The sequence below is a fragment of the Sorghum bicolor genome, chromosome 8 (assembly GCF_000003195.3).
Source record: "Sorghum bicolor cultivar BTx623 chromosome 8, Sorghum_bicolor_NCBIv3, whole genome shotgun sequence".
In the NCBI taxonomy this organism is placed as follows: Eukaryota; Viridiplantae; Streptophyta; class Magnoliopsida; order Poales; family Poaceae; genus Sorghum; species Sorghum bicolor.
The window spans coordinates 58,021,445-58,046,837 of NC_012877.2; the positions used below are offsets into that span (position 1 = coordinate 58,021,445).

A 25,393-nucleotide genomic window follows, 5' to 3' on the forward strand; every position below is an offset into this window, starting at 1 on the left:
ATACTCCATGTATGCGTCTAAAGATTCGATATGACGGGGAATCTTGAAAAAGTTTTAAGATTTTGGGTAGAAATAAACAAAGCCTAGATCGGAATGGAAGTTAAACTAGAAAATTACTATCAAATTCGACAACTTGTATATTGATTGGTTTAACTGGTACATTAGTTCATAGTTAGAATATTAGAAAACTTAAGTAGTAGTTCTGGTTTAATAGTTAGTACCGAAAAATTACTTATACTAAATTGCACTTTTTTCCTCTTTATCCATTTCCATCACAATACACATAATATGGTTTTTCATCTATATCTAAAGTATTTTTTCCGTTTCTATGGTATTTCTTTGTATGTTCAATATGTACTTAGTCAAAATATTAGCTTAAATATCTTTTGTTGCATCTCATATCTTGTGGCACAATTAATCTCAGTTTTATTTTTCAAATTAAAATCCTATTCATTACTTATAAGTTAACTTGAAACTCTTGCACTTATTGTATAGTATTTTATTAAAACCCTCTTTTTACATTTTACAAATTAAAGGTTTTAGCTCATAAATTACACTCCTAAGTACTCCAATGGCATAAATAATCATTTAAAACATGCACCACAAAGCTTCAAATCAATCATTGAGTTTGAATTTGAGATCTAGGAGAAGGAGCGGTGTTAATTAACCTCAAGAATGAAGATATTAAATTATTTTAATAATGACTATTTACCTTGAAGGAAATGTTGATAATTTAGAAGTAGATTTGAGTGGATCTTTTAGTTTGTAATAAGATAAAAGCCATAATTTATATGTAATTTAAGGGATTATGTAGATTTAATTAACAACTAATAAACTAAGTAGTTATGGGTAGATTTGTTTTTTTACCGGACTCTTTTTTGTTTGGATACCTTATACTTTAGAATGAAAAGAGTAATTTACTACTAGTACATACTTAAAAAAAGAGTGTAAATTTGACTTCTAGACTGTAGCGTAATTATATATGGGGTGTTTGGTTCCACGCCATGTATGTGGCTGCCACAAATGCGAGGCTGCTATTTGGTTTGAGAGTAATAGTTGCTACACGCCACAAGATCATAAACTCCATGCACTCAGTAATTCTCGCCATCGCCTCGGCTATGGCGACGCCACAAATAGCATGGCATGCATTAGGCTCTTGTTAAGTTTCGTAATTTTTTTGGTTTTTAGTATTATAATATTTTTATTTTTATTTGGTAAATATTATCCAATCATGGATTAACTAGGCTCAAAAGATTGATCTTGTGATTTACAAATAAATTATTCAATTAATTTTTATTTTTGTTTATATTTAATACTTCATGCATGTGTCGTAAAATTCGATATGCCAAAAAATCTAGAAAAGTTTTTGGTTTTTTGAGGGAGCTAAATAAGGCCTAGTTAGAACCAAACAGGCTCATATATCCGATCCAAACTGGCCTTGTTCAGTTCCCAAAATTTTGGATTTTTTGTCACTGTAGCACTTTCGTTTTTATTTGACAAATATTATCTAATCATGGACTAAATAAGCATAAAAGATTCATCTCGTGATTTACAGTCAAACTGTATAATTACTTTTTATTTTTCTCTATATTTAATGTTTCATGCATGTGCCGCAAGATTCGATGTGACGGAGAATCTTGAAATTTTTTGGAAACTAAACAAGGCCGGTCTTATTTAGTTCCGAAATTTTTTTGGTTCTAAGTATTGTAGCACTTTCATTTTTATTTGGTAACTATTGTCTAATTATGGACTAACTAGACTCAAAACATTCATCTCGGGATTTACAAACAAACTGTATAATTATTTTTTATTTAATCTATATTTAAGACTTTATGTATGTGCCATAAGATTAGATATAACGAGAAATCTTTAAAAAAATTGATTTTTAGGGTGAACTAAACAAAACCTAAACGTCTCCCATATGCTGGGTATAACGCTCACGAATTTCAACACTTTCCGTATTTTGTACCACCATCATCGGTCTACTTCAAAGAAAATGAGACGTGTTTTTTTAATGGAACACAAAGGACAAGGAGAAAATATTGGAAAAAGAAAGGGGGGCCGTTCTTGGACATCCTATCTATCTGACATGTCATCAAATAATAATAATACTTAGGCCTTGTTTACTTCCACCTGAAATCCAAAAATTTTTCAAGATTCCCCAACACATCGGATCTTTAGACACATGTATGAAGTATTAAATATAAATAAAAATAAAAACTAATTGTATAGTTTGGTCGAAATTTACGAGACGAATCTTTTAAGCCTAGTTTATTCATAATTGAATAATAATTACCACAGACAAACGAAAGTGCTAGAGTGTCGCGAAATTTTTTTAAAATAAACTAAACAAGGCCTTACACTGCAATAATTATTGTATAATAGGCAGCCCCCACATGCCGGTGGGGTCAGCACAAAGCGACACTTCTCGGTGCAGAAGTGGCTACTCAGCTAGGTTTCGCATACATACGAGTATACATACCGAATCTTTTTTTTTTTACGAAACATACATACCAAATCATTATGTTATCTATACTATATCATATCATGCTACTAATGGCGAGTCTTAATTATCTTTTCACGAAAGCAAAATGAACTGGTTCATACTCTCTCCGTCCTAGGAAATGTAAGGATTAAAAATTGTACCACAAAACTTTAGCTCTTTAAACTAGGTTGGACGCATATACTTTCTTGCTTAAAATAGCAGAACAATTCTAGCTTAAATAAATGGGCTTATTACTAGCTTCCTGCAGTGTATTGTGTCCTTTTTCTAGTGACAAGTTGGGATTGTTGCATGTGCATGTGTACTGAGCTGAGGAAGGTTCAGAGAATTGGTCCATTGCTTGCTGCATGCCACATGAACGATTTACTACAACGTACAACATGCATGTGTTGCATCAGATTGGTCAGGTTATTAATACATATTTTTATTTCAACTTTAATTTTTTTATTACTCAACATGCATGCATCTAGTGCCCATTTTCTTCATCAAACCATTGCGAAGTTCAACTATTTTCGCTGTTTGTACTGCTTATATACATACAAGAAGAAGGACAACATGTTGAATATGAACTGAAAGAGAAATGCGTGAATTATTGGAGTGGAAGAAAGGGATCTGGTTGACGTCCCAAATTGCGGAATATCATGATGGTATTCACAACCAGAATTTTAGATTTCTCATGGTGAGGTGGACTTCTTCTAGTGTTTTAGCATTTAAAATTTAGTATAAATTTTTTTTTACTAATATCTCCTAGTGAGATTCCCATGTACTATGACTAAAATAATGCTAGTGTTTTATTACTACGTTAAAACATTAGGAGGAAGTCCACCATTTTAGCGGTGATTATTGGTGTGACACTTGGTCCAGCTGCAAAAATATATGTTGTGTTGTACTCAAGTATATTCTAATCAATTTGATTGTTGCTAGTAGTTTTATCTTTGTAAGAGTATCTCCAAGAGTTTGCCAAATCAACTTGGCATCTATATTTTTTTGGCAAAACAAGAAAAATTGTTCTCCAACAATTTGGCATCCCAACTTGGTATTTTTACCAACTTGGCATTTTTCCTCCCCCAGCGCGTAAATATGCACGCGCGTATAGTAGTTGGCAACGCATTCGCGTGGTTTCTGGCGCTGTCGCCTCTGCAGCTCCTTGCGTGGAGTACTTGTGCTGCTGTTGTTTCAATGCGATTGGAGTACTCGTCTTGCCATGGTCAGGTGTCAGGTGATGTTGTTGTGGTCCATGCGACTGGATTAGCAGATTAGCAGGTGATGTTGCCATGGTTCAATCCGATTAGCAGAAACCGTTGTGGCCTGATTTTCACGTTTTTGAATGGCACCAAAATTTTTTACGTTTGTACGCTGGCACCAACATTTTTACGTCTCTAAAAACAAACATCATGGACATCTACGTTCCGGTCAACAACCTTGTGGTGGGCCTTCTTTTTGTTTGGCAAGTTAAAAATAGAGAACTATTAGAGAGAGCATATTTTTAACTTGGTATATTCTTTTAGCAACTTGCCAAACAACAACATTTGCCAAGTAAATTTTGACAAACTGTTGGAGATGCTCATGAAGGTTGAAAGGGGTCATATATATTTATGAGTAAAGTCCACCACCGGTCCTTAAACTTATACTGTTGTGTCATCTCGGTCCCTAAACTTGTTCAGTTGTGTCATTTCGGTCCCTAAACTTAGAAATCACCCATTTAGGTCCACAAATTTGTTCATCTATGTCATCCGATCGCTTAACAAAGCGATCTAAAAACTCTATATCAAAAAATAATTCATAACTTTTTTATATAAACTCGAATGAAGACAAACTTTATACCAAAATTATAGTCAGCACAAATTACAACTTTATAGTTGAAAAGTTTTTATTTAAAGTCATTTAGTGTTATAAAATATATTTTTAAATTTTAAATTTTAAAATCTATAAACTTGTAAAAAATATTTTTGGACTCTAAACAATTTTAGTTTAAAAACTGTTCAACTGCAACGTTGTAGATCGTGTTGCTGCCTACAATTTTGATATAAAGTTTATTTTTATTTGAGTTCATATAAAAAAGTTATGAGTTATTTTCAATATAGAGTTTTTAGGTTCGTCCTGTTTTGACTCAGATGAGACTTAAAAACAAGTTTAGGGACCGGTATGACACAATTGAACAAGTTTGAGGACCTAATAAGAGACTTTTAAGTTTAGGGACCAGGATGACACAACCGAACAAGTTTAGGTACCTAAACGGTCGTTTTGCGAGTTTAAGGACCGGGATGACACATCCGAACAAGTTTAGGGACCGCCGATGAACTCTACTCTATATTTATCGAAGTGTATTTAAGATGGTTCTGCTAATACTGATCCCACATGATCAATTATAAATTTGATTGTATATATGGAATTTGACAATGATGTGTGATACAAGAGAGTTTGTTTAATAAAAATAACTGCAAAGTCACAAGCGATATGGCTTGTGCGAATTCAATAAGAGGTTGTTTGGATCTTTTCATTTTAGAGAAATTCAAATATACATAATGGATTAGGCTGTTTAGCTTGGAATTTGACATTTTATAACTTTCTCAAGCTTAGAAATATGCCTATCTCAAATTCATTGAGTGGGAGATGAAAATGAATTCTATAGATCACTATGCTATAATTTTATTCTCTAACTTAAAGCACACTCTTCAACTTACTTTCCTACACCAGAAATGCAACATATAAGTATGTCCCTTATATGCCTTACAGTAAATATATTAATATATTCCATATACAACTATATTAGCTTAATTAATCTGTCTAAATTGTAATTAGAATGAATTCAATTCTAAGGATCCAAATGGACCCAGATATGTCACAGTATGAAGCATGTTTTTATAAGAAAGTATATTTTATTCTTATTAAGGAAGTCTATGTGTGTACTCATTTGGCTTTCAAAGCTGCTTCCGTAATTTGCAGAATATAAACTGAAATACAAAATGTACAGATTTGAAAATAAAGGGGCCGTGTGCTCGAGTTTTGGATATCTCCTATTAATCATAGTCCGTGGATATGATGAATAATGAGGTCTCCACTAGTCACTGTGTTTTGGATCATTGCTTGGTCAAAGCCCATAGAAAGTTTGGTGGTGCTCATTTAATTGCTCAAAATATCTACATCATGCTGTGGCTGACGCTCATATCGTCCATATAACAGCAAGAAAAAAACAAAAAATTAAACAACTATCAATACTCCAAATCATGCATATATACATCATCTTCTCAACAACTCCATATTTATTTAATTTTCCACAGATTAATAATTGGCGTGAATATGCTGTCATTCTGAAAGGAATATATGAGTTTTTTGGTCAATTATAAGGACCTTTTAGGTAAGTGGATAGATTATAGATTATGGATTTTATTTATATATATATATATATATATATATATATATATATATATATATATATATATATATATATATATATATATATATATATATATATATATATATATATATATATATATATATATATATATATATATATATATATATATATATATATATATATATATATATATAATATTATTCTACACCGCAAGTCAAAACTGAGTAGTACTGAACAATGTTCAGTATTATCTAGTAGTACACTCGGGACCACAAAATACTGAACAATACTGAAACGCGAATACTGAACGATACTGGATTCTGTTCAGTATAACACTTCGGTATAGAATAGTATTCTACACCTAGGGTGTGTATATATATATATATATATATTCTAAATTAACTTAACGACAAGAACAGAGATCAGAACAAGCCTAGTGTGCCCTCGTGCAATCAAATAATACTACCTCCTTTGTACGTAAAGCATGTCATTTAAAATTTGTCCTAATTCAAATAATCTTAAGCTTGACTAATAAATTTATACAGAAGATTGTCCACATTTTTACGCTAAATAGTGTACTATGAAAATACTCCTATGTTTCATGACAATATAATAATATTTATTTGGTAATATAATTATATGTATTGTTTTATATAGGTCTGTTACAAAAACTTGAATGACATTATCTTTTAAATACGAAGTATGCAAACTATGGTGATCTGATCTTACAAGTACCAGTGTCACTAGCAATTTTCATAATTGGTGGTCCACCTAATAGTGAGCAAGATGCAAAGGGACATGTTTGAACTTGGTGGCTACAAGAGGTGGCCACTAGTAGCAATCTAATCTTACAAGTTAATGTCACCTTGTACCATCGGCTCCATGTATCCTGCCCACTGTTTGGTTGTCAAGTGTCAAATGTACTCTCCACGACTCATTAACCAAACAAGACTCTCAGATCCATCTCCAAGACTCTCAAACTCTTCAAATTTTTAATGAGTTTTATTTCTCATGTGATTAAGCTAGGTTAAGGCAGATTGAGAGAGGGAAGGGAACATGCATGTGGCCTCCATACTAATCTATAACCGGTGGCTTTGCCAAATCTGACAACTCAATACGCATGTGAGAGACAAGAGAGGGATGCCAGCCTAAGTAAGTTAGTTTAATGCTGGTAAATTTTAACTCCCGTCACATTGAATGTTTGGATACATGCATGGAGTACTAAATATATAGATCATTTACAAAACTAAAAACACAGTTAGAAAGTAATTTTCGATATGAATTTTTTAAGCTTAATTAGTGCAGGATTGGACACTAATTGCCAAATAAGACAAAAATGCTATAATACCCATAAACCTTTAACACCCCAACCAAACACCCCTTAAAGAGCGTTTGACATGTATAATTCAGTCACATATATTAATTAAAAAAAGATGAAAGCACTACCGCCCTTTGTTTCATTCTTTTCCACTAATTAACCTAGAACCAAGCTAGACAGGCCAAACTTCAAGTAAACCAAGCTAAGCTCAGGTCTACTGGTTAAGTGGTGTGGTGAATGAATGGTGATCTGGTCTACCTTGGTGACCACTAGCGGTGTGGACACGGCGGGATGGGCCCGCGGTGTCAGTGACCGAGAGCCCCCTCAGATCTGAGCTCCAGTGGCCGGCGACCCCTCACCGCGGCGGTTGACCCCCCAACCGCCGTCTCCCGCCTCCCTATAAGTGTCTCCTCCTTTCCACTCCCCCGCCCCGCGAGACCACACGCGACGGCCGCCTCCTCCACGCCGATGGCGACCGCTCACTCACCCAGCTGAACAACCCCACCGAGCACACGCAACGCAAGCAGGAGCAGCTGCCGAGGCCGGCGATAGAGATAGAGGAAGGCGACGACCAACGAGGAGCTCGGTTCGACCTACTACTAGCTAGCGGCGGCGGAAGCGCAGGCGGAGGCGACCGACCATGGACAAGCTGCTGCTCGACCAGCTGGCCGGCGAGGCCCTGCGGGAGGTGCTGCACGCGGTGCAGGGCACCCTGTTCTGCCGCTCTACGGCCGAGCGCCTGCGCCGGAGCGTCGAGCCGCTGCTGCCGCTCGTCCAGGGCCTGGGCCCGCACGCCACCCAGCGCTCGGCGGGTGAGCTCGGCGAGCTCGCGGCGCGGGTCAGGGAGGCGCTCGACCTGGCCCGCCGCGCCGCGGCCTCCCCGCGCTGGAACGTCTACCGCGCCGCGCAGCTGTCGCGCCGGATGGAGGCCGCCGACCGCGGCATCGCGCGCTGGCTCGAGCGCCACGCCCCAGCGCACGTCATCGGTGGAGTCCGCAGGCTCCGCGACGAGGCCGACGCCCGCATCGGCCGCCTCGAGCGCCGCGTCGAGGAGATCGCCGCCGCCGCGCAGCCGCCGCCGCCCCCAGCCCTCTCCGTCCCCGTCATCGCGCCGCCGCCGCACAAGGGCGTGCCCATGCCGATGGAAGCACCTCTCGCCAAGCCCGCCTTCGCCGCTGTGCCGATGGAGGTGCCGCCGCACAAGGGCATGGCTATGTCCGTGCCGATGCCGGTGAAGGCGGCGCCCGCCAAGGCCGGGGTGATGGCCATGGACATGGACCTCATCGAGGGACACGAAGAAGAGGGGATGGTTGGTGCCGGCGTCAAGGTGGCCAAGGAAAAGGTGAAGGAGATGGTTATGAGCGGCGGCGGCGGCTGGGAGGTGGTTGGTATCTCCGGCATGGGCGGCAGCGGCAAGACCACGCTCGCCATGGAGATCTTCAGGGATCACAAGGTCCGAGGTAAGGAGAACAGGGACCAGATCCTAACCATCTTTTCCTTCAAATTCTTTCCAAATCGTGTGCAAAGGTCGCGTATTTCTCAGGAATCGTCCTGTCGTTTCGTGCAAAAATTCCATCTTTCCATGAATTATTGGGTGCAAAATTCTCCAAATTGGGGGAATGGCATCTTGGGTGGTTGGTTTGCGTGCCTGTCGTGCAATTAGGTAAAGGCGAGGTTGATGCTTTCTTTTTTCCCCAAACCACATGCTTGGTCAAATTTGGCGCTTTGACCAGCTAGTGGCAACTGTACTATTGTGATGGGGTTAGATTGCTTCTGAATTCACACAACTAAAGTGTGCCACAGCCCACAGCTACTCTCAAATTCTGCTTGGACTTGAGTAACCTTATTATCTTGTTCATGGTGGCTGCTTAATCTTAAATCAAGATAGATACCTGCTTAATGAACGGCACATGAGACTAACCAAATCTATTTCACAAAGAATAAACCCAATTCAGATCCAAGTAACCTGCTTCAAAAAAAATCTGGACCTAGGGTCTTCTTTATGTGCAAGAAATTAGGATTGGCTATGTTGGCTTAGGAGTAATAAGAGAGCTAAATTCAGCAGCCTGTGTTCATAGCTCCATAGTCTCTGTTTTCCACAAAAATTCTCATAGTAAACTTAAATTCAATTACCACAACAACATCTATTGGCCGATTTTAAGTGACTGCTATTCCAAATCTTACTTGATCAACATGGTGATTTTGGATCTCATTGAAAGCTCACTTATACCTATCTGATCCCTTTTTGCAAACGTTTTTCCTGCTTCATGATTCTGATATAGCTTCTTTCTTTCTACAGCCTACTTCAATGATAGGATCTTCTTTGAGACGATCTCACAATCTGCAAATTTGGAGACAATCAAGATGAAGCTGTGGGAGCAGATAAGCGGCAACCTCGTGCTTGGTGCATACAACCAGATCCCAGAATGGCAGCTCAAGTTAGGACCAAGGGACCGAGGACCTGTCCTTGTAATCCTTGATGATGTTTGGTCTCTCCCACAGCTTGAGGAGCTCATTTTCAAGTTCCCTGGGTGCAAGACTCTAGTTGTATCGAGATTCAAGTTCCCCACGTTGGTAAAACAGACATATGAAATGCAGTTGCTAGATGAGGCAGCGGCTTTGTCTGTCTTCTGCCGTGCTGCTTTCGATCAGGAGTCTGTTCCGCAGACTGCTGACAAGAAATTGGTCAGGCAGGTCTCTGCAGAGTGCAGAGGTCTTCCTCTGGCTCTGAAGGTTATTGGTGCATCGTTGCGCGATCAACCTCCTAAGATATGGCTCAGCGCCAAGAACCGGTTGTCTCGAGGAGAGGCTATTTCTGACTCCCATGAGACCAAGCTTCTAGAGAGAATGGCGGCAAGCGTCGAGTGCTTGTCAGAGAAGGTTAGAGATTGTTTCCTTGATCTGGGCTGCTTCCCAGAGGATAAGAAGATCCCCCTTGATGTCTTGATCAACATCTGGATGGAGATTCATGATCTTGATGAACCAGATGCTTTTGCCATCTTGGTTGAGCTTTCAAACAAGAACCTTCTTACCCTTGTCAATGATGCACAGTATGTATCATCAGCCATCTATGCGCTTCAAAATATTCTAGAATTGAGATGTCCCAAATAACAGGGTTTTTAACTCTTTGCTGCTCTGCTTGCAGGAACAAGGCTGGAGATTTGTACAGTAGCTACCATGACTACTCGGTGACACAACATGATGTGTTGAGAGATCTTGCTCTTCACATGAGTGGGCGTGACCCTCTGAACAAGCGGAGGCGGTTGGTGATGCCAAGAAGGGAAGAAACACTTCCCAGGGATTGGCAGAGGAATAAGGATACTCCGTTTGAAGCTCAGATAGTTTCCATTCATACAGGTACATCATTTAGTCATTTTATTGTTCTTTACTTTTTCTGGATATTCATTGCCAACAAATTGTCATCCAACATATTCAGTGCCAAAAATGTTTCCTCCATACAGTACTCGTAGTTTCCTTCATGCATGTGCTTTCTTCCTTGGGACAGAATCATCTGACCAACTATTTCCAAAACTCCAGGTGAAATGAAAGAATCGGACTGGTTCCAGATGAGCTTCCCTAAGGCAGAAGTGCTGATCCTCAACTTCGCCTCAAGCTTGTACTACCTCCCACCGTTCATCGCGACAATGCAGAACCTGAAAGCTCTGGTGCTGATCAACTACGGCACCAGCAGCGCTGCCCTTGACAACCTATCCGCGTTCACCACTCTCAACGGCCTGAGGAGTCTCTGGCTGGAGAAAATCAGGCTCCCGCCGCTGCCAAAGACCACCATCCCGCTGAAGAACCTGCACAAGATCTCCCTCGTCCTCTGCGAGCTGAACAGCAGCCTAAGAGGATCAACGATGGACCTGTCGATGACGTTTCCGCGCCTCTCCAACCTCACAATCGACCACTGCATAGACCTGAAGGAGCTGCCATCAAGCATCTGCGAGATCAGCTCGCTGGAGACCATCTCCATCTCCAACTGCCACGACCTCACCGAGCTTCCCTACGAGCTGGGCAAGCTGCACTGCCTGAGCATCCTCCGTGTCTACGCCTGCCCGGCGCTCTGGCGGCTCCCAGCGTCGGTGTGCAGCCTGAAGAGGCTCAAGTACCTCGACATCTCGCAGTGCATCAACCTGACCGACCTCCCGGAGGAGCTCGGCCACCTGACGAGCCTGGAGAAGATCGACATGCGCGAGTGCTCCCGCCTGAGGAGCCTCCCGCGGTCGTCGTCGTCGCTCAAGTCCCTCGGCCACGTCGTATGCGACGAGGAGACGGCGCTGCTGTGGAGGGAGGCCGAGCAGGTCATCCCTGACCTCCGGGTTCAGGTGGCCGAAGAGTGCTACAACCTGGACTGGCTAGCGGACTGATGTCACGTCTCTGGATGGCTACTATGGCTTCCAAACTGACCGTGTACATATTTGATGATGTTTATATGTTGCTTCCCCCTGTGTAGTGCAGGGAGAGTCATCAATCCACTGGCCAATTTTGAGATCTTCAGTCAGTGTTCATCATGCATCAAGCTTCAACTCCTCGTTCCAAAATACAAATGCACTAATAAAATAACCACAGGAAAACAGTAGTCATATTCTCTTGGCACAAAACACAACCATACAAATGGGCTAAAGATACAACTACATTAGCAGCGTTTCCATTTTTCAGTTTCAGCAAAGAGAGACCAAGCGACGAAAAACAATATGTACAAGATAAAGTTCTACATACTACACAATAGACAGCGGTTCAGTATGGATCAACGACTAGAATCAGGGTGTCAAAACGATCACCATGCCACGGAACACAGATCGCTCCTTAAGCTTGAGCTCTTGCATCCAGAGCATCAGCAACTCTCGACGGACAGACTGATTTACAAGGACAGCCAGAAATCATTGGCATGCATGATTACATGGCATACACTATCTCTCCACTGCTCTCGATGTCGAGGTCCAGGTCCGAGTCCAGGTCCATATCGTCGTCAAAGTCATCAAGGTCGTCGCACAAAAGCTGGGTCGTTCCACGGGCGCCATCGGCCGGCACTGTTGCCTCAGCCAGTATCTGCATGATCTCGTTCATGTTCTGCATCGGCTGGTCCGGCTCCTCGTAGCTCACCGTGCCGTCGCCCACGAGGTCAGCTGGGAGGTTCTTGACGAACCATGGATGGCTCTTGATCTCAGGCATCGTGATCCTCTGCAAAGACCATGCAACATATGTTATGCTTATGCCACATCGATCTGAAGTTCTGAACAGTAAGTGACCGACGCTGCAAAGGGGATAAGTATGTGGCAGCTCACATCTGCTGGGTTGGCAACAAAAATCCTTGATATCAGATCCCGGCATTCTGGAGATACACAGACGTAGTCAGGAATCGCGTACTGAACACCCAGTATTTTCTGCAAATTGGCATCAGCATTTAGATGGCTGGATGGATATAACTGCAATGAGTAGGAGTAGAACTGGAATATATGCTTTGGAGAACAATTGAAAAAGGGAACCTGAATTGTCTTTTTGAAATTCTTAGGGTCTTCAGGATCCTCAAAAGGATACCCGCCAACCAGCATCACGTAGAGGGTCACACCGCATGACCAGACATCGGCAATCTCCATCCAATGACAAATTATTAGCGATCAAGCATTTCAGATTCAGACGCTAGTTTTTGTAAAAAAAAAGACCAGACGCTTCTCGTGCCATCATAAAGATTGATAGCACCTTTGTAGAACAAACAAAAACAACTTGGTACTGTCCAGTCCTATGTCGGAGGGCAACTTAAAGAACCCAAGGGGATGGATAGTACCTTGCCGTCGTATTCCTTGTTCAGCAAAATTTCAGGAGCAATGTATGCTGGAGTTCCCACAGTGGACTTTGGTTGGGAGTGAAGAACAGATGACTGTAGACATCAGAGAACAACATGGCAGGAAGGAAATGAGGCGATTATATCCGACACTGAAGAGCATTCGGCACATGTGGTCTTTCTTTTCTGACAGTAAGCAAACTATACTACAGGTCTACAGCAGCCTGGTACGTAACAATTGTGTTGTGCATGATCCATACGCAGACCATAATAGTAATCATCAGGCACGGTACAAGTAAGCATTGCATATTTGCATAGTGTAACAGAACAAAGTGAGCTTAGTAGCCGTACCTTTGAATAACCGAAGTCGCATATCTTGAGGCGAGGCGCAGTGCTTCCATCCAGCAGAGTGTTCTCGAGCTTCAAATCACGGTGGCATACTTGCTTCACCACACCACGAATCATGAAACGTAGCAATGTTAGCCATGCAATGCACACAAAAAGGAGAAACTGAACAGAGGAGCAATGGAGTAGTCCTACCATGGAGTGGCAGTAGCTAACCCCTGAAATCAGCTGCTGGAAGAAGAAGCGAGCCTGAACAATGGACAGACGCAAAGAGTTCAGAGTCAGCATCGACACTACACTAGACAGGAGTATGTGAAAAAATTGGGTCGCAGATGCTGTCAGGCGAGCAGTCAGATCAGGTGAGGGGTGGCAGGCACCTCGTCCTCGCTGAACCGGCCGGCATTGCAGATGCGGTTGAAGAGCTCCCCGCCGGAGGCGTACTCCATGACGATGGCTAGGTGAGTCTTGGTCAGGATGACCTGAAGAAGAAGAATCACAAGCAGGGAAGCAACAAGAGTGTTTCAGAAGTTTGAAATGCTCAGCTTGGCCTGGAAAGAAAGAGGGTGGGTGAGTGATGGCAGCCTGGCCGCCTGCCTCAGCCTCACCTCCTTGAAGCGGATGATGTTGGGGTGGCGCAGCGAGCGGTGGTTGATGATCTCCCGCTGCACGTTCTCGTCGATCTGCAACGGCAACGGCAACGCCAACGCCAGCACATGACATGAGCACGAGTCGACGGCCGGCTTTGCAGAGGAGGAAGAAGGGGTAGTAGGGAACGAAGCGTACCTTGTCGCCGCGGTCGATGTACTTGACGGCGACGAGGTCGCCGGTGGCGCGGTTGCGCATGAGGCGCGCGACGCCGAAGTTTCCCGACCCGATGTCCCGCACGGGCTCGTACCTGTCCCCGTCGTGCATTATCGGCATCTCCATCCCCACCGCTGACCCCGCCGCCGCTGCTGCCGGCGTCCTCGCCATCTTCCCCTCTCCCTCCCCCTGCACCTCCTACACCACCACCTCCGCCGCCGCCAATCCGACCAACCTCCCGTCCCGCTGCCTCTCCCTCTCCAGCCGATGCCGATCCAAGCGCCCTCCTTCCTTCCTCCCCCTGCTCTGCTTCCTCTCTCTCTCGGTCCCTCTCGCTCTCGCTTGTTTTTTTTTTTCCTTCTTCTTTTTCCTCTTTTTTTTAGAAAAAAAATATATATATCTCGCTTTCCTTAAAATAATGCCGCGAATAGTCCACTGCGGAAAGAACGTTATCCGCTTGCTTCCACCAACACCCACCCACTATCCCGCCCACACCTACTGACCAGTGGGCTCCAGTGTACCGGACCCACACGTCATGCTCTGGTTCTCGATAGGTACTGCGGTTCGGACAAGCTGGATGCGTGCCCCCACCGGCAAACCGCGGCAGCAACTGCTGCGCGGGCCCGCGGGGCGGGGGAAGAGCTGGGCCCACCCGTCGGTGGCTTGTTTGCTCGGCAGCGGATGCGGTGGGATGGGGAAAAAGGGCGCGCAAATATCTCGCGGAGGGACATGTCAGCTTGGTGTGGGGCCGGGTGCCGAACCGACGTGACATCCTGGCCGTTGCGCCTGCCGCCTCGGGGTTGATGGACGGTGGAGGAAGGTTGACTGGCGCCCGTGCAGCCGTCACTGAGGACGGCGCGGATCGTTCGGCGGCCGGCACTGCGCCGCCGCCTATAGTTTCCGTAATGGCCTGCGGCCTGCCGCCTTCCTAAGGATAATTGGGTACTCCCTCCCTCCCACATATAAACGCAATTCTATGAATCTAGACATATGTAGTGTCCAGGTTTATTACTAGAATTGTGTTTTTTAGACGGAGGGAGTAGTTTATAATCTCTTCCTCCCAAAGTCATTCTAAGAATCTTTATAGTTAAAGTTTTTTAAGTTTGACTAAATTTATATAGCAAATTAATAATATTTTTGGTATCAAACAAGTATCATTATATTCTTTTTTAGTTATATTTTCATAATGTACCTATTTTATGACATAAATCTTTATATTTCTCTCTATATTTTTTGTCAAACTTGAAAATGTTTTGACTCTCCAAGATTCTTGAAATGACTTATAATTTGGAACGGATGGAGTAGTATTTTTATTTATTTGGCCTTGTTTAGATGCGAAAAGTTTTTAGATTTCGCTACTGTAGCAATTTCGTTTGTTTGTGGCAAATATTGTCTAATCATGAACTAACTAGGATCGAAAGATTCGTTTCTCGATTTACAGGCAAACTGTATAATTAGTTTTTATTTTTTTTATATATTTAATACTTTATGCATGTGCCGCAAGATTCGATGTGATGGAAAATCTTAAAAACTTTTTGGTTTTTGGGTGAACTAAATAAGGCCTTAGTCTACCACCCACCATCATTTTAAAGAGATTAACATGAGGCTACAATGAATTTGGATGTGTCATCGTTAAACCAGTAGCATGCAATTTCTTTTGAGTTGTGAGAGAGGATCTACCTAGGTAGTTATGTTGCGTGAGCGAGTCTAATTCTAGCTACCAACCTTATCTTGATCTGCAACATTTTATTTCATGTGTCATACAAACTTGCACCGAGAATGGAGTGGATTGTCATGAGGCTACAATGAATTTGGATGGGCTATTGTTAAACCAATATCATGCAATTTCTCTAGAGTCGTGAGTGAGGATTTGCATATGTACTTATGTTGAATGAACGAGTATGACAATCTTATCTCTGCAGCATTTATTCCATGCGTCATATATATAACCTCGCACCTAGAATGGAGTCAGTTGTCTAAAGGTTGCGTATTTGGATTGGCATGCATCGTCGGCATATGTTGTTTTATGTGTCTCGTGCCTCCAATGAAAGCCAAAAAAATGCCACTAGTGCAGGCATCCATGGTTTATATAGATACGCCCACCGTTAGCTAGTTGGCTATAGATGATCTTAGTAACATTGTACGGTTTTGATAAAAACCGCAAGTAGTACTTTTTGCATAATTCATGGTAGTGCTAGAAGTTAGACCGTAAAATAGGGATGGTTTATGTTGCGGGATTCCGCCCATAATCTTTCGACCAAGTCTATTATATATCCAACCTTATAATTGGAGTGACGTTAAAGGTTGCCTCTCTGGAGTGGCAAATGTTGTCACATATATTCATGATATCATCCGTGTGATGTGCCTCAAATAAAATCTAAAATAGTGATGGCATTAATGTAGACATTTAAAAATGTGCACTAACCTGATGTTTAATTGTCTATAGATGATATCAACAACATAAGCTAGTGCCACTATGTCTAGCTAGAAAGATGTGAGACTGTGGTGGAAACTATGAGCACTATCACTTCTACATGGCAAGCATGCTGCTGACACACCTAACATTAGGGTACAATGAATGTGTCTTTTTCTACCCATTCAACGACCAAGCATAATTAATATTCAGCGTTATCACTTTTGCATGGAAAATTATGGATTGCTCAATTAAAGTAAGAGGGGCATTGCTTGTACGCCAACCTTGTTGCACCAGTCATCGCTCCAAACTAATAGCTTTGAGTGGACGTAAATGCCTACAATTTGTAGGTATGGAGTGATAAACATCGGTATAGTTAGTATTGCAAGCAATGTGCCTCGAATGAAAAGCCAAAGAGACGCTACACATGAGGCATGCGTCCAAATAAACCACACATATACCACCATAGGTTGATTGACTATGGATGATCTCCACATGAGTTGATATATATCAATATGTTTAGAAAGGTGGTAGATTGATATGTTAGTGTCACTATGAATAGAAGGTTGCTAGTTTTTGGCTGGCAATGTTTCTAATGCTTCTACATGAAAACCATGTGATAGCTAGAAGTAAAACTATAAAAGGAGTAGGCTTTCTTGTTTAAGTTGTGCATACTACACCGATCACCATGTGAACAAATCTATTATCCAAAGAAATTTCCTCTTTGGATAGACAATCATTCTTGTCATAGTGTCAACGTGTCACACAAGCAATGTGCCTCAGAAAGTCTGAAACAAAGGTTGCACTAACATGGCCTTATGTGCTCATCATTATTTGACTACTGAAAATTCGTAGTAAGAAAGTTTGTTAGTTTGTGATGTCAATTGTAATCACTATTACCTCTATGTGGAAAAGTGTCCCAACTCTTAAAACAAGTGTAGGATGAAAGTGGTTTTTTGTAGCAGTGGACCTAGGGGTTCAGTCCCACCTTGGCTGTTAGCGAATTAGACCAATACATAAGGTTTCTAAGCCCATACCACCAACCATGAGTTGGCTCTTCTACATAAGCGAGTTAGTGGAAATATGTGGTTCACTCAGTGTGTCAAGCGCATCTACAACCTTTAGACCATGCGATGAACACAAAGACGATGAGTTGGTTGAGGAATCAAAGAGTTAAGTCAATTGCTAGAGGCTTGGCACAAACAAAGCATTGTGGAATCTAATCATCACACTGTCGGCAGACAGCCTTGTGCCTCGGGCAGGACACGTGAAGGGTTGCGTAGACTCATGTCAGACAAAGGATTGTGGAATGTAATCATCACAATGTCAACAGATAGCCTTGGGGCTTGGATGAGACACATAAAGGGTGGTGTACGCTCACGTTGAACCTTGGGGCAGGATGTGTGAAGGGTTGCGTAGACTCACGTTGGATAAAGGATTGTGGAATCCAATCATCACAATGGTAACAGATAGCCTTGGGGCTTGGGCCGGGCGTGAAGGGTTGCGTAGACTCACGTCGAACCATCACCAGGATGCTTGGTTATTTTTTTAGACATAGGCATATATGGATTGGGACAAATCCATAGTGTATACGACATGTTATGGTCTATGGCCTACCCAGCATACCATGTTGATCCGACTCTCTGGTTCTTTGTGATCACTCCACTATCAGGTGTAAATAGTTTTTCACACTACTCCCTTCCGTCATAAAAACTTGTCGTTTAAGACAAGATTTGGTCAAATATTACAACTAACCAAACATCAGTAAGTATCTATTTAGTTTGAAGATCTTGATTTTGAATAAATTTAAGAACATATTCGAATAAATTAGTAGTCAAAGGTAGACATAAAAAACCATATAACTATATTAGATATATCAAGTATTCTTTTGGTGCTAAATCCTAATTCTACAATTATAATTTAGAATTCAGATTCTCATAATTATTATTTAGAGATCCAAACAGTGAAACAAGCATAATTTTGTTCCAGAAAAAAGAATTATTTTGAGAATTTTTCTGGTTTTATTTGGGTATATGATGGTGTTCTAGAGATTTCGTTGAGGAATTTGTGTGTGCCTCTGTCCTGTGCTCCGGGCAATCATGTTACAGGCCGGGCCGGGTGTAGAGTATCGCTGATATATTTTGAATGGGCCTAACCTATATGCTATCCTCGTAGCATGTCAAGTTGGGCCTAACTGGCCGGCCTGTGATCTGTGAATATATTATCTTCTTCTAACTTTTTCCTCTCTCTGTTTTTTCTTTTTTTCTGAAGAAAAGGACTCCGAGCAAACTACACAAACAACACACATAAACTGCAGAGAAATGTTTGTAGATCAAAAACAAGGGTCACGTGTATAAATTAATCTTCCCAGAAGTTCTGTTTGGGCAAAAGTATGCTTGTAGTGTCATGTGTTGGCTATTTATTAAAACAGTCTGACAGGCAGTACAATAACTTCCGTACCCCTGCACAAGTGAAATCTCTTCCGTAGTGTAAACTAGACTTGTACCGATCAATCAAAAAGAATTAACGATATTTATAATAAAGTATACAAAGGACAAGACACCACTACGCCGACAAGAAAGGACGTACTCACCGCAATAGGAATTAATACCCAATGGAGTCAAGGCCCTATCTAGGTCAGGTCGTTGGAGATGAAAATTTTTTTTATGTCACATCGGATGTGTCGGAAGAATATCGAAAAGGATTTTAAAAACTAATAAAAAAACAAATTACATAGCTCGTCAAGAAACTGCAAGATAAATCTATTAAGCATAATTAATCTATTATTAGCACATGTGGGTTACTGTAGCACTTAAGGCTAATCATACAGTAACTAGGCTTAAAAGATTCGTCTCTCGATTTTCAACCAAACTATATAATTAGTTTATTTTTTATATACATTTAATGTTCCATGCATGTGTCTAAAGATTCGATGGGATGGATGAAAAATTTTTGGGTGGGGAACTAAACAGGGCCTTAGTTGGGAGTTGAAAAAATTTTAAATGTCACATCGAATATTTTAAGGTCTAGGAAATTGTATAAGCTTAGCTCTTTATGCATGCATCAAGCGTCTAAAACCGAACGTGTGATAAGGGCATGTACAACCCACAGACGGGTGTCTGTCTACAAGTGTAAAGACAAGTTACACAATCTATAGACGTAGGTCTGTCTCCAAGCTATTAAATGCTTTGCATGTACCTAGGATCAATCATGAATATCAACTTGTATACCATCGTGTAGTCGTTTGATGCAAGATAGAGTCAAGCATAAATAAGATGAACATAAATACAATTGTGTTGGTATTGGATAAAAACGGATCAAGCTAAGATCAATATGATTATAGTATTTTTTTTAAAAAAAAAATCATCAATACAAATGAGAACACAAATTGAATGATCAGGGCATTACTTCTAATGCAATCTGGAAAAGGAGACTGGTACAAATAAGACGGCTGGTAGAAATTAAGTGACCAGGGCACTAGTTGCATTACAAAAAAGATTTGCAGCAGTTTTTAAAAATTTAGATTGATCCAATCTACATCCATATACACCATATACAGTATCTGAATGCTCCTACAGATTACTGTCTTGTGTCTCTTATCTAAGGACCAGAGGCTATACTGAGATATAGAGAGTTGCATATCAGTATTCCACCTATTTGTTCCTAGTAAATCAGATTTCAGACTGCAATTCTGAACTGAAGAACATAACACAGCAGCAGCGCAAAAACAACCGTGTGAACTCAGCTAAGCTTTACCAAAAATTCGTGCAGTTCGAGTCGTATTGCTCACACATCTACTGCATCCATCGTCAGAGGAAGAACCGACGCTGGATCCAGGTATGGAGCTTTCCCATTGCCCTTATCCACCTCCATGAGGGCCTCCCTGTGCGTGGAGCACGGCCTGCATCCACGCCAGGAGGAGGGGATGGCTGCGAGCTGCATACCCAAGGCTGTTCCCCTTCCTATCCATCGCCACGGCTAGTGCCGAGCTCAGATGTGTAGAGCGGCGACACAGAGAGAGAGCATGTGATTTCTCGATTTTGGCGCGCTTCTTGCCTTCTCACGCATGTCGCAGCTGGATCCCGGTGCTTTGCATGAAGATGACGACGGACCGTACAACGCAAGCTCAGTCGGCGAGTAGACATCGGAGCACGAGCCGAGGCAGTCGTCGACGGTCGTGCCGTCTCTACGTGTTCGTGGGGTGTTTTTTTGCAAAACTTGCATCACGCAGACGGCTCCTGGAGACCCGTAACGCTGCCAGGAGAGGACCGGACGGACAAGTTTGTTCTTGCTTCCATTCAAAAACAGCCCACCCAGGCCCTGTTTAGTTCTCATAAAATTTTAAGATTTCTCGTCACATTAAATTTTTACACGTATGCATGGAGCATTAAATATAGATAAAATAATAACTAGTTATATAAATAATTTGTGAGACAAATTTTTTGAACCTAGTTAGTCTATGATTAGACAATAATTGCTAAATACAAACAAAAATATTACAGCAGCCAAATCTAAAAATTTTTTTCACCAAGTAAACAAGGCTAGGTTAATGAGATGCGGAGATAAGGCTGTTAATTAGGTGCATCAGCTCTAGTACGTAGTTAGTGTGTGGTGGACCGGTAGTAGTGGTATAGTAGTAGTAGTGGCCTCCAATGGTGATCTCACTTCCACTTCTCACCACACCACCGGATCTGATCTGATCTGATCTGACCATCGCATGCCCAACATGATGACATCTTTTTGCGTCGACTTTGGGGTCGTTTTCCTCGGAAAGGAAACTGATGAAAGAATGAAACCTCACGAGATTCCCCCCTCTCTCGATGCGCCATCGCTCCACACAGTGCCTTTCGTTTGTTTGCAGAGAAATGGCCTGCCCTACAGTACTACCCTGCTGGAATCTCAAGTCTCTGGTCCATGCAATGCAATGCAACTTTCACACACACACACACAGAGAGAGAGAGAGAGAGAGAGAGACAGTAGCGTGTGTGCGCGTGGAATCTGGTCCATGCAATGCAATGCAACTTGCTTGCAGACAGATCGAGTAGTGTGTGTGAGACAGCATGTAAAAATAGTGTATCTATTGCACACAGAGAAGTAGCAATGGCAACGTGGCAAATGCATGTAAAATAGTGTATCTAGGTGCTTGTTTATCAGGACCTACTACTACGGAGTAGTACACAGTAATTAACCTGCGAGATTCTTTTCTCATGTGTGAAGGCGACAAGAGCGAGAGAATCTCCTCCTCGCCTCACTCACGGCTATAGTTTTCTAGACGGGCTAGGCCCGTTGGGCCGGAACGGGCACGGCCTAAGAAAACACGGCCGAGACACGCTTGCACCGTGCCCGTGCCTGGCACAGCACGCCAATGGGCCGTGCCTGGGCCGAGAATTCAGCCCGTGGGCCGGCACGAGGCACGACAGGGAAAGAAGCTTGGCCCGATAGCGGCACGGCTTGTGGAATATCAGTCGTCCGATCTGTAACCCTAACGAATTGCAGTCATTGGATCAAAGTCGGTTGGAGGGTTGTATAAAAGGCGTCGCCGGCCACACTCCCCCTCTCATCCCTAACCCTAATTCATTTCACCCCCTCACCGGCCGCCGCGAGTCTTTTGGAGTTCTCATCCTCTCCTCCTCTCTGGTTCTCCGTTCATCAGCCATGGGCCCATGGCGAAGGGGAATGGGGGGAGAACCAGGGCTCAAGGCGATGGTGGATCACCGGGCGTCGCTCCCACCGCCGCGTTTCGCCCGTCGGCAGCGGCACGGGCCCGAGCCTCGCAGACGCCAGAGCTCCGAAGGAGTAGGTAAGCTCCCGAGTCCTGACCACCCCGTGACTTCTTCCTCTCGCTCCAAATATGTGACTTCTTCTTCTTCTTCTCGCTCCAGATCTGCCGGATCCGCTGCTGCTCGGAGTCAGCTGAGACTTCTCCACCTCAGTCGGCGTCAGCGAGGTAAACCCTAAACCTTAACCCTAGGTCCTAGCTTGTTCTTCTTCTGCTATTCCTTCGTTCTTCTGCTAATCGTTTTTTTTTTGTTTTTGATAGCCGCTCGAGGCTAGGGCCGTCCAGGCCCCTCTCTGTCTCTAAAGAAGCTAGTGCTACCGCTGTGTATGAAGAGCAAGAGAGAATACCATTGCACAAGCTCTCGATGATGAATATTTGCTTATTGTTTGTCTCTGTATTGTCATTTGTCAATTGTCAAATTGGTTTAGTGCCTGGGCTGGCACGAGCACTAGCGTGCTGTCGTGCCTGGTGGCATGACACGGCACGGCTGTTGTCTAATAGTGTCGTGTCTAGGCCGTTGCTTCGGCACGGTAGCACTATCAAGCACAGCACGACGTGTCGCCGTGCTTGCCGTGCCCGTGCCATGTCGTGCTAGACCACCCGTTTGGAAAACTATACTCACGGGCACCTCGATCTGAAAGTCAGAGTCCACAAACAACCACAGACCGAAACACAGTTTGTGGAGAAACGACGGCATCGTAGCTCTGAAATCTGAATTCTCTGTTCTGATTTCACTACCTGCTACTCCCGCGGAAAGCTACCACTATAGACTATAGTCGTCGTCCATAGAGAATAGACGGACGGAGGGACGATGGTGCATGCCCACCAACTTTGGCGACTAGAATATTCTCCTTGCGACCCACTGGATTGCAAAGCAGCAAACGCATCTCAGGTTCGGTCTTTCTGAATGTTGTTGGAGCAGCTCTTGTCTATTTGTCCCAACATGCCAACTCTTGCCATTCTAACCTATGTACCAGTACGTCACTATGCTAGTCTAGACACTGGCACAAAATCTGTGTGCATACAGACCTCCACATTGACAAAAACGTTGAGAAATTCACTCAATAAAGTACTCCCTCCATCCCAAATTGTAAGTCATTCCAAGAATCTTAGAGAGTCAAAGCATTTTCACGTTTGACCAAAATTATAGTGAAAAATACTAAGATTTGTAACGTAAAGTGAGTATACTATGAAAATGTAATTAAGAAAAAATTTAATAATACTTAGTTAGTATCATAATAATAATTATTTTGTAATATAAATTTGGTCAAACTTATAAAAATTTGACTCTCCAAGATTCTTGGAATGACTTACAATTTGGATGAAGTGAGTACTACACAAGCGAAGAGAATCTGACCGTACGTGTTGGTCATGCTCATGCACACCTTCAGCACAGCACCGCCTATTGTCAAGTACTCCTAGACCCTAAACCCTAGCACCGGCTACTACATATCTAAAGAGAGCATCTTTTGGTAGTCCTTAAATTTTTTTTGGCTTTGGCTACTATAGTACTTTCGTTTGTATTTGATAATTATTATCTAATCATAGACTATCTGGGTTTAAAGGATTTGTCTCATAAATTACAGGTAAACTATATAATTGGTTTTTATTTTTGTCTATATTTAATGTTTCATACATGCATCCAAAGATTCGATTTGACGAGAAATCTTGAAATTTTTTAAAAACTAAACCAAGCCTAAGAGCATCTCCAACACCTCATCCCCCAATAGAATGGTATTGATGATTACCCATACAACTTTTTAGACTATTAGGGGAGATCCCTCCAACAGATCACCAACAATCTCCCTCAATGCAAAGGTCCACCTGTCATATTATAACTTTTTTATTTTTTATTTTATTTTATTTTCTTTTCTTTCTCTCCATCTATGTAGCGGCTCTTTTCTCTCTCCAGCGCTCGAGCACAGCCCGTTGCTCCCCACCCATCGAGCACGAGCACTCCCCATTGCTCCCCTCTCCTCCTTGCGTCCACCATGCATGCACTTCCTCCTCCTCAGATCTAGATCCGGCGCCCTCCTTGAGTCCTCGACTTGCAACCCTTCTTTGATTTCTTTGGCTTCACGGTCGCCACCCCTCCACGAGCGATGGCGGCAACCATGCGCGCTCAGGCGGCAGGCAACAAGCGACAAGCCATGCTCGCCCAGCAAGCTCCGAGGTATGCGCGGGCGGAAGAAAAATCCATACAGTGATAGCTGCGCGTGCACCTAAAGTATTGAGGGAGTTGCATCTCCCCTTTATTTGAGGGGAGTTGGGTTTGTTTTTGCTGATCACCAATTTATGAGGATGGGAAAGGAAATCTGTTGGAGTTGAGATTTTGAGCCAACTCCCCCAATATGTTGGTTGGATTGGGGATAGGGGAGCTATTGGAAATGCTCTAACGTCTTGTTTAGTTACACCCAAACCTTAAAAACTTTTCAAGATTTCTCATCACATCAAATCTTGTGACACATACATGAAATATTAAATATAGATAAACAAATAACAAATTTCATAGTTTGTCTGTAATTTGCGAAAAAATCTTTTGAACCTACTTGGTCCAAGGTTAAACAATAATTACTAAATAAAAACAAAAATACTATGGTATCCAAAAACTTTTCAGCTCCTCAATGGAATTTGGGCCTCGTTTAGTTCCAAAAACTTTTTGGTTTTGAGTATTGTACTAATTTCGTTTTTATTTAACAATTGTGTCCAAATATGGACTAACTAGACTCAAAAGATTCATCTCATGATTTATAGGCAAATTATGCAATTAGTTTTTGTTTTCGTCTATATTTAATGCTCCATGTATGTGCCGCAAGATTCTATATGAAAGAGAATCTTGAAAAGTTTTTGGTTTTTGAATGAACCGGCCTTGTTTAGGTCGTGTTTAGTTTCTGAAGGGAAAAATTTTGCGATACTATAACACTTTTGTTTGTTTGTGGTAATTATTATCCAACCATGGACTAACTAGACTCAAAAGATTCGTCTCGTAAATTTCGACCAAACTATGTAATTAGTTTTTATTTTCGTTTATATTTAATACTTTATGCATGCGTCTAAATATTCGATGTGACGGGGAATCTTGAAAATTTTT

General features: G+C 42.3%; 2 protein-coding genes across 2 annotated transcripts; one reads left to right on the forward strand and one right to left on the reverse strand.

Moving 5' to 3' along the window:
- On the forward strand, window positions 7,596–11,679 carry LOC8074296 (putative disease resistance protein At5g47280). The gene is made up of 4 exons (XM_002442373.2): window positions 7,596–8,639; window positions 9,479–10,229; window positions 10,325–10,536; window positions 10,717–11,679. Exons 1-4 carry the CDS (start codon window positions 7,820–7,822, stop codon window positions 11,547–11,549), a joined length of 2,616 nt encoding a protein of 871 aa, XP_002442418.1. The 5' UTR covers window positions 7,596–7,819; the 3' UTR covers window positions 11,550–11,679.
- Window positions 11,798–14,479, reverse strand: LOC8069711 (serine/threonine-protein kinase SAPK9). Its single transcript, XM_002443409.2, has 9 exons — window positions 14,093–14,479; window positions 13,915–13,989; window positions 13,687–13,788; window positions 13,505–13,558; window positions 13,316–13,408; window positions 12,968–13,060; window positions 12,669–12,773; window positions 12,468–12,566; window positions 11,798–12,363 (listed from the first exon to the last, which is right to left on the reverse strand). The coding sequence occupies exons 1-9, from the start codon at window positions 14,279–14,281 to the stop codon at window positions 12,079–12,081; spliced, it is 1,095 nt and encodes a 364-aa protein (XP_002443454.1). The 5' UTR covers window positions 14,282–14,479; the 3' UTR covers window positions 11,798–12,078.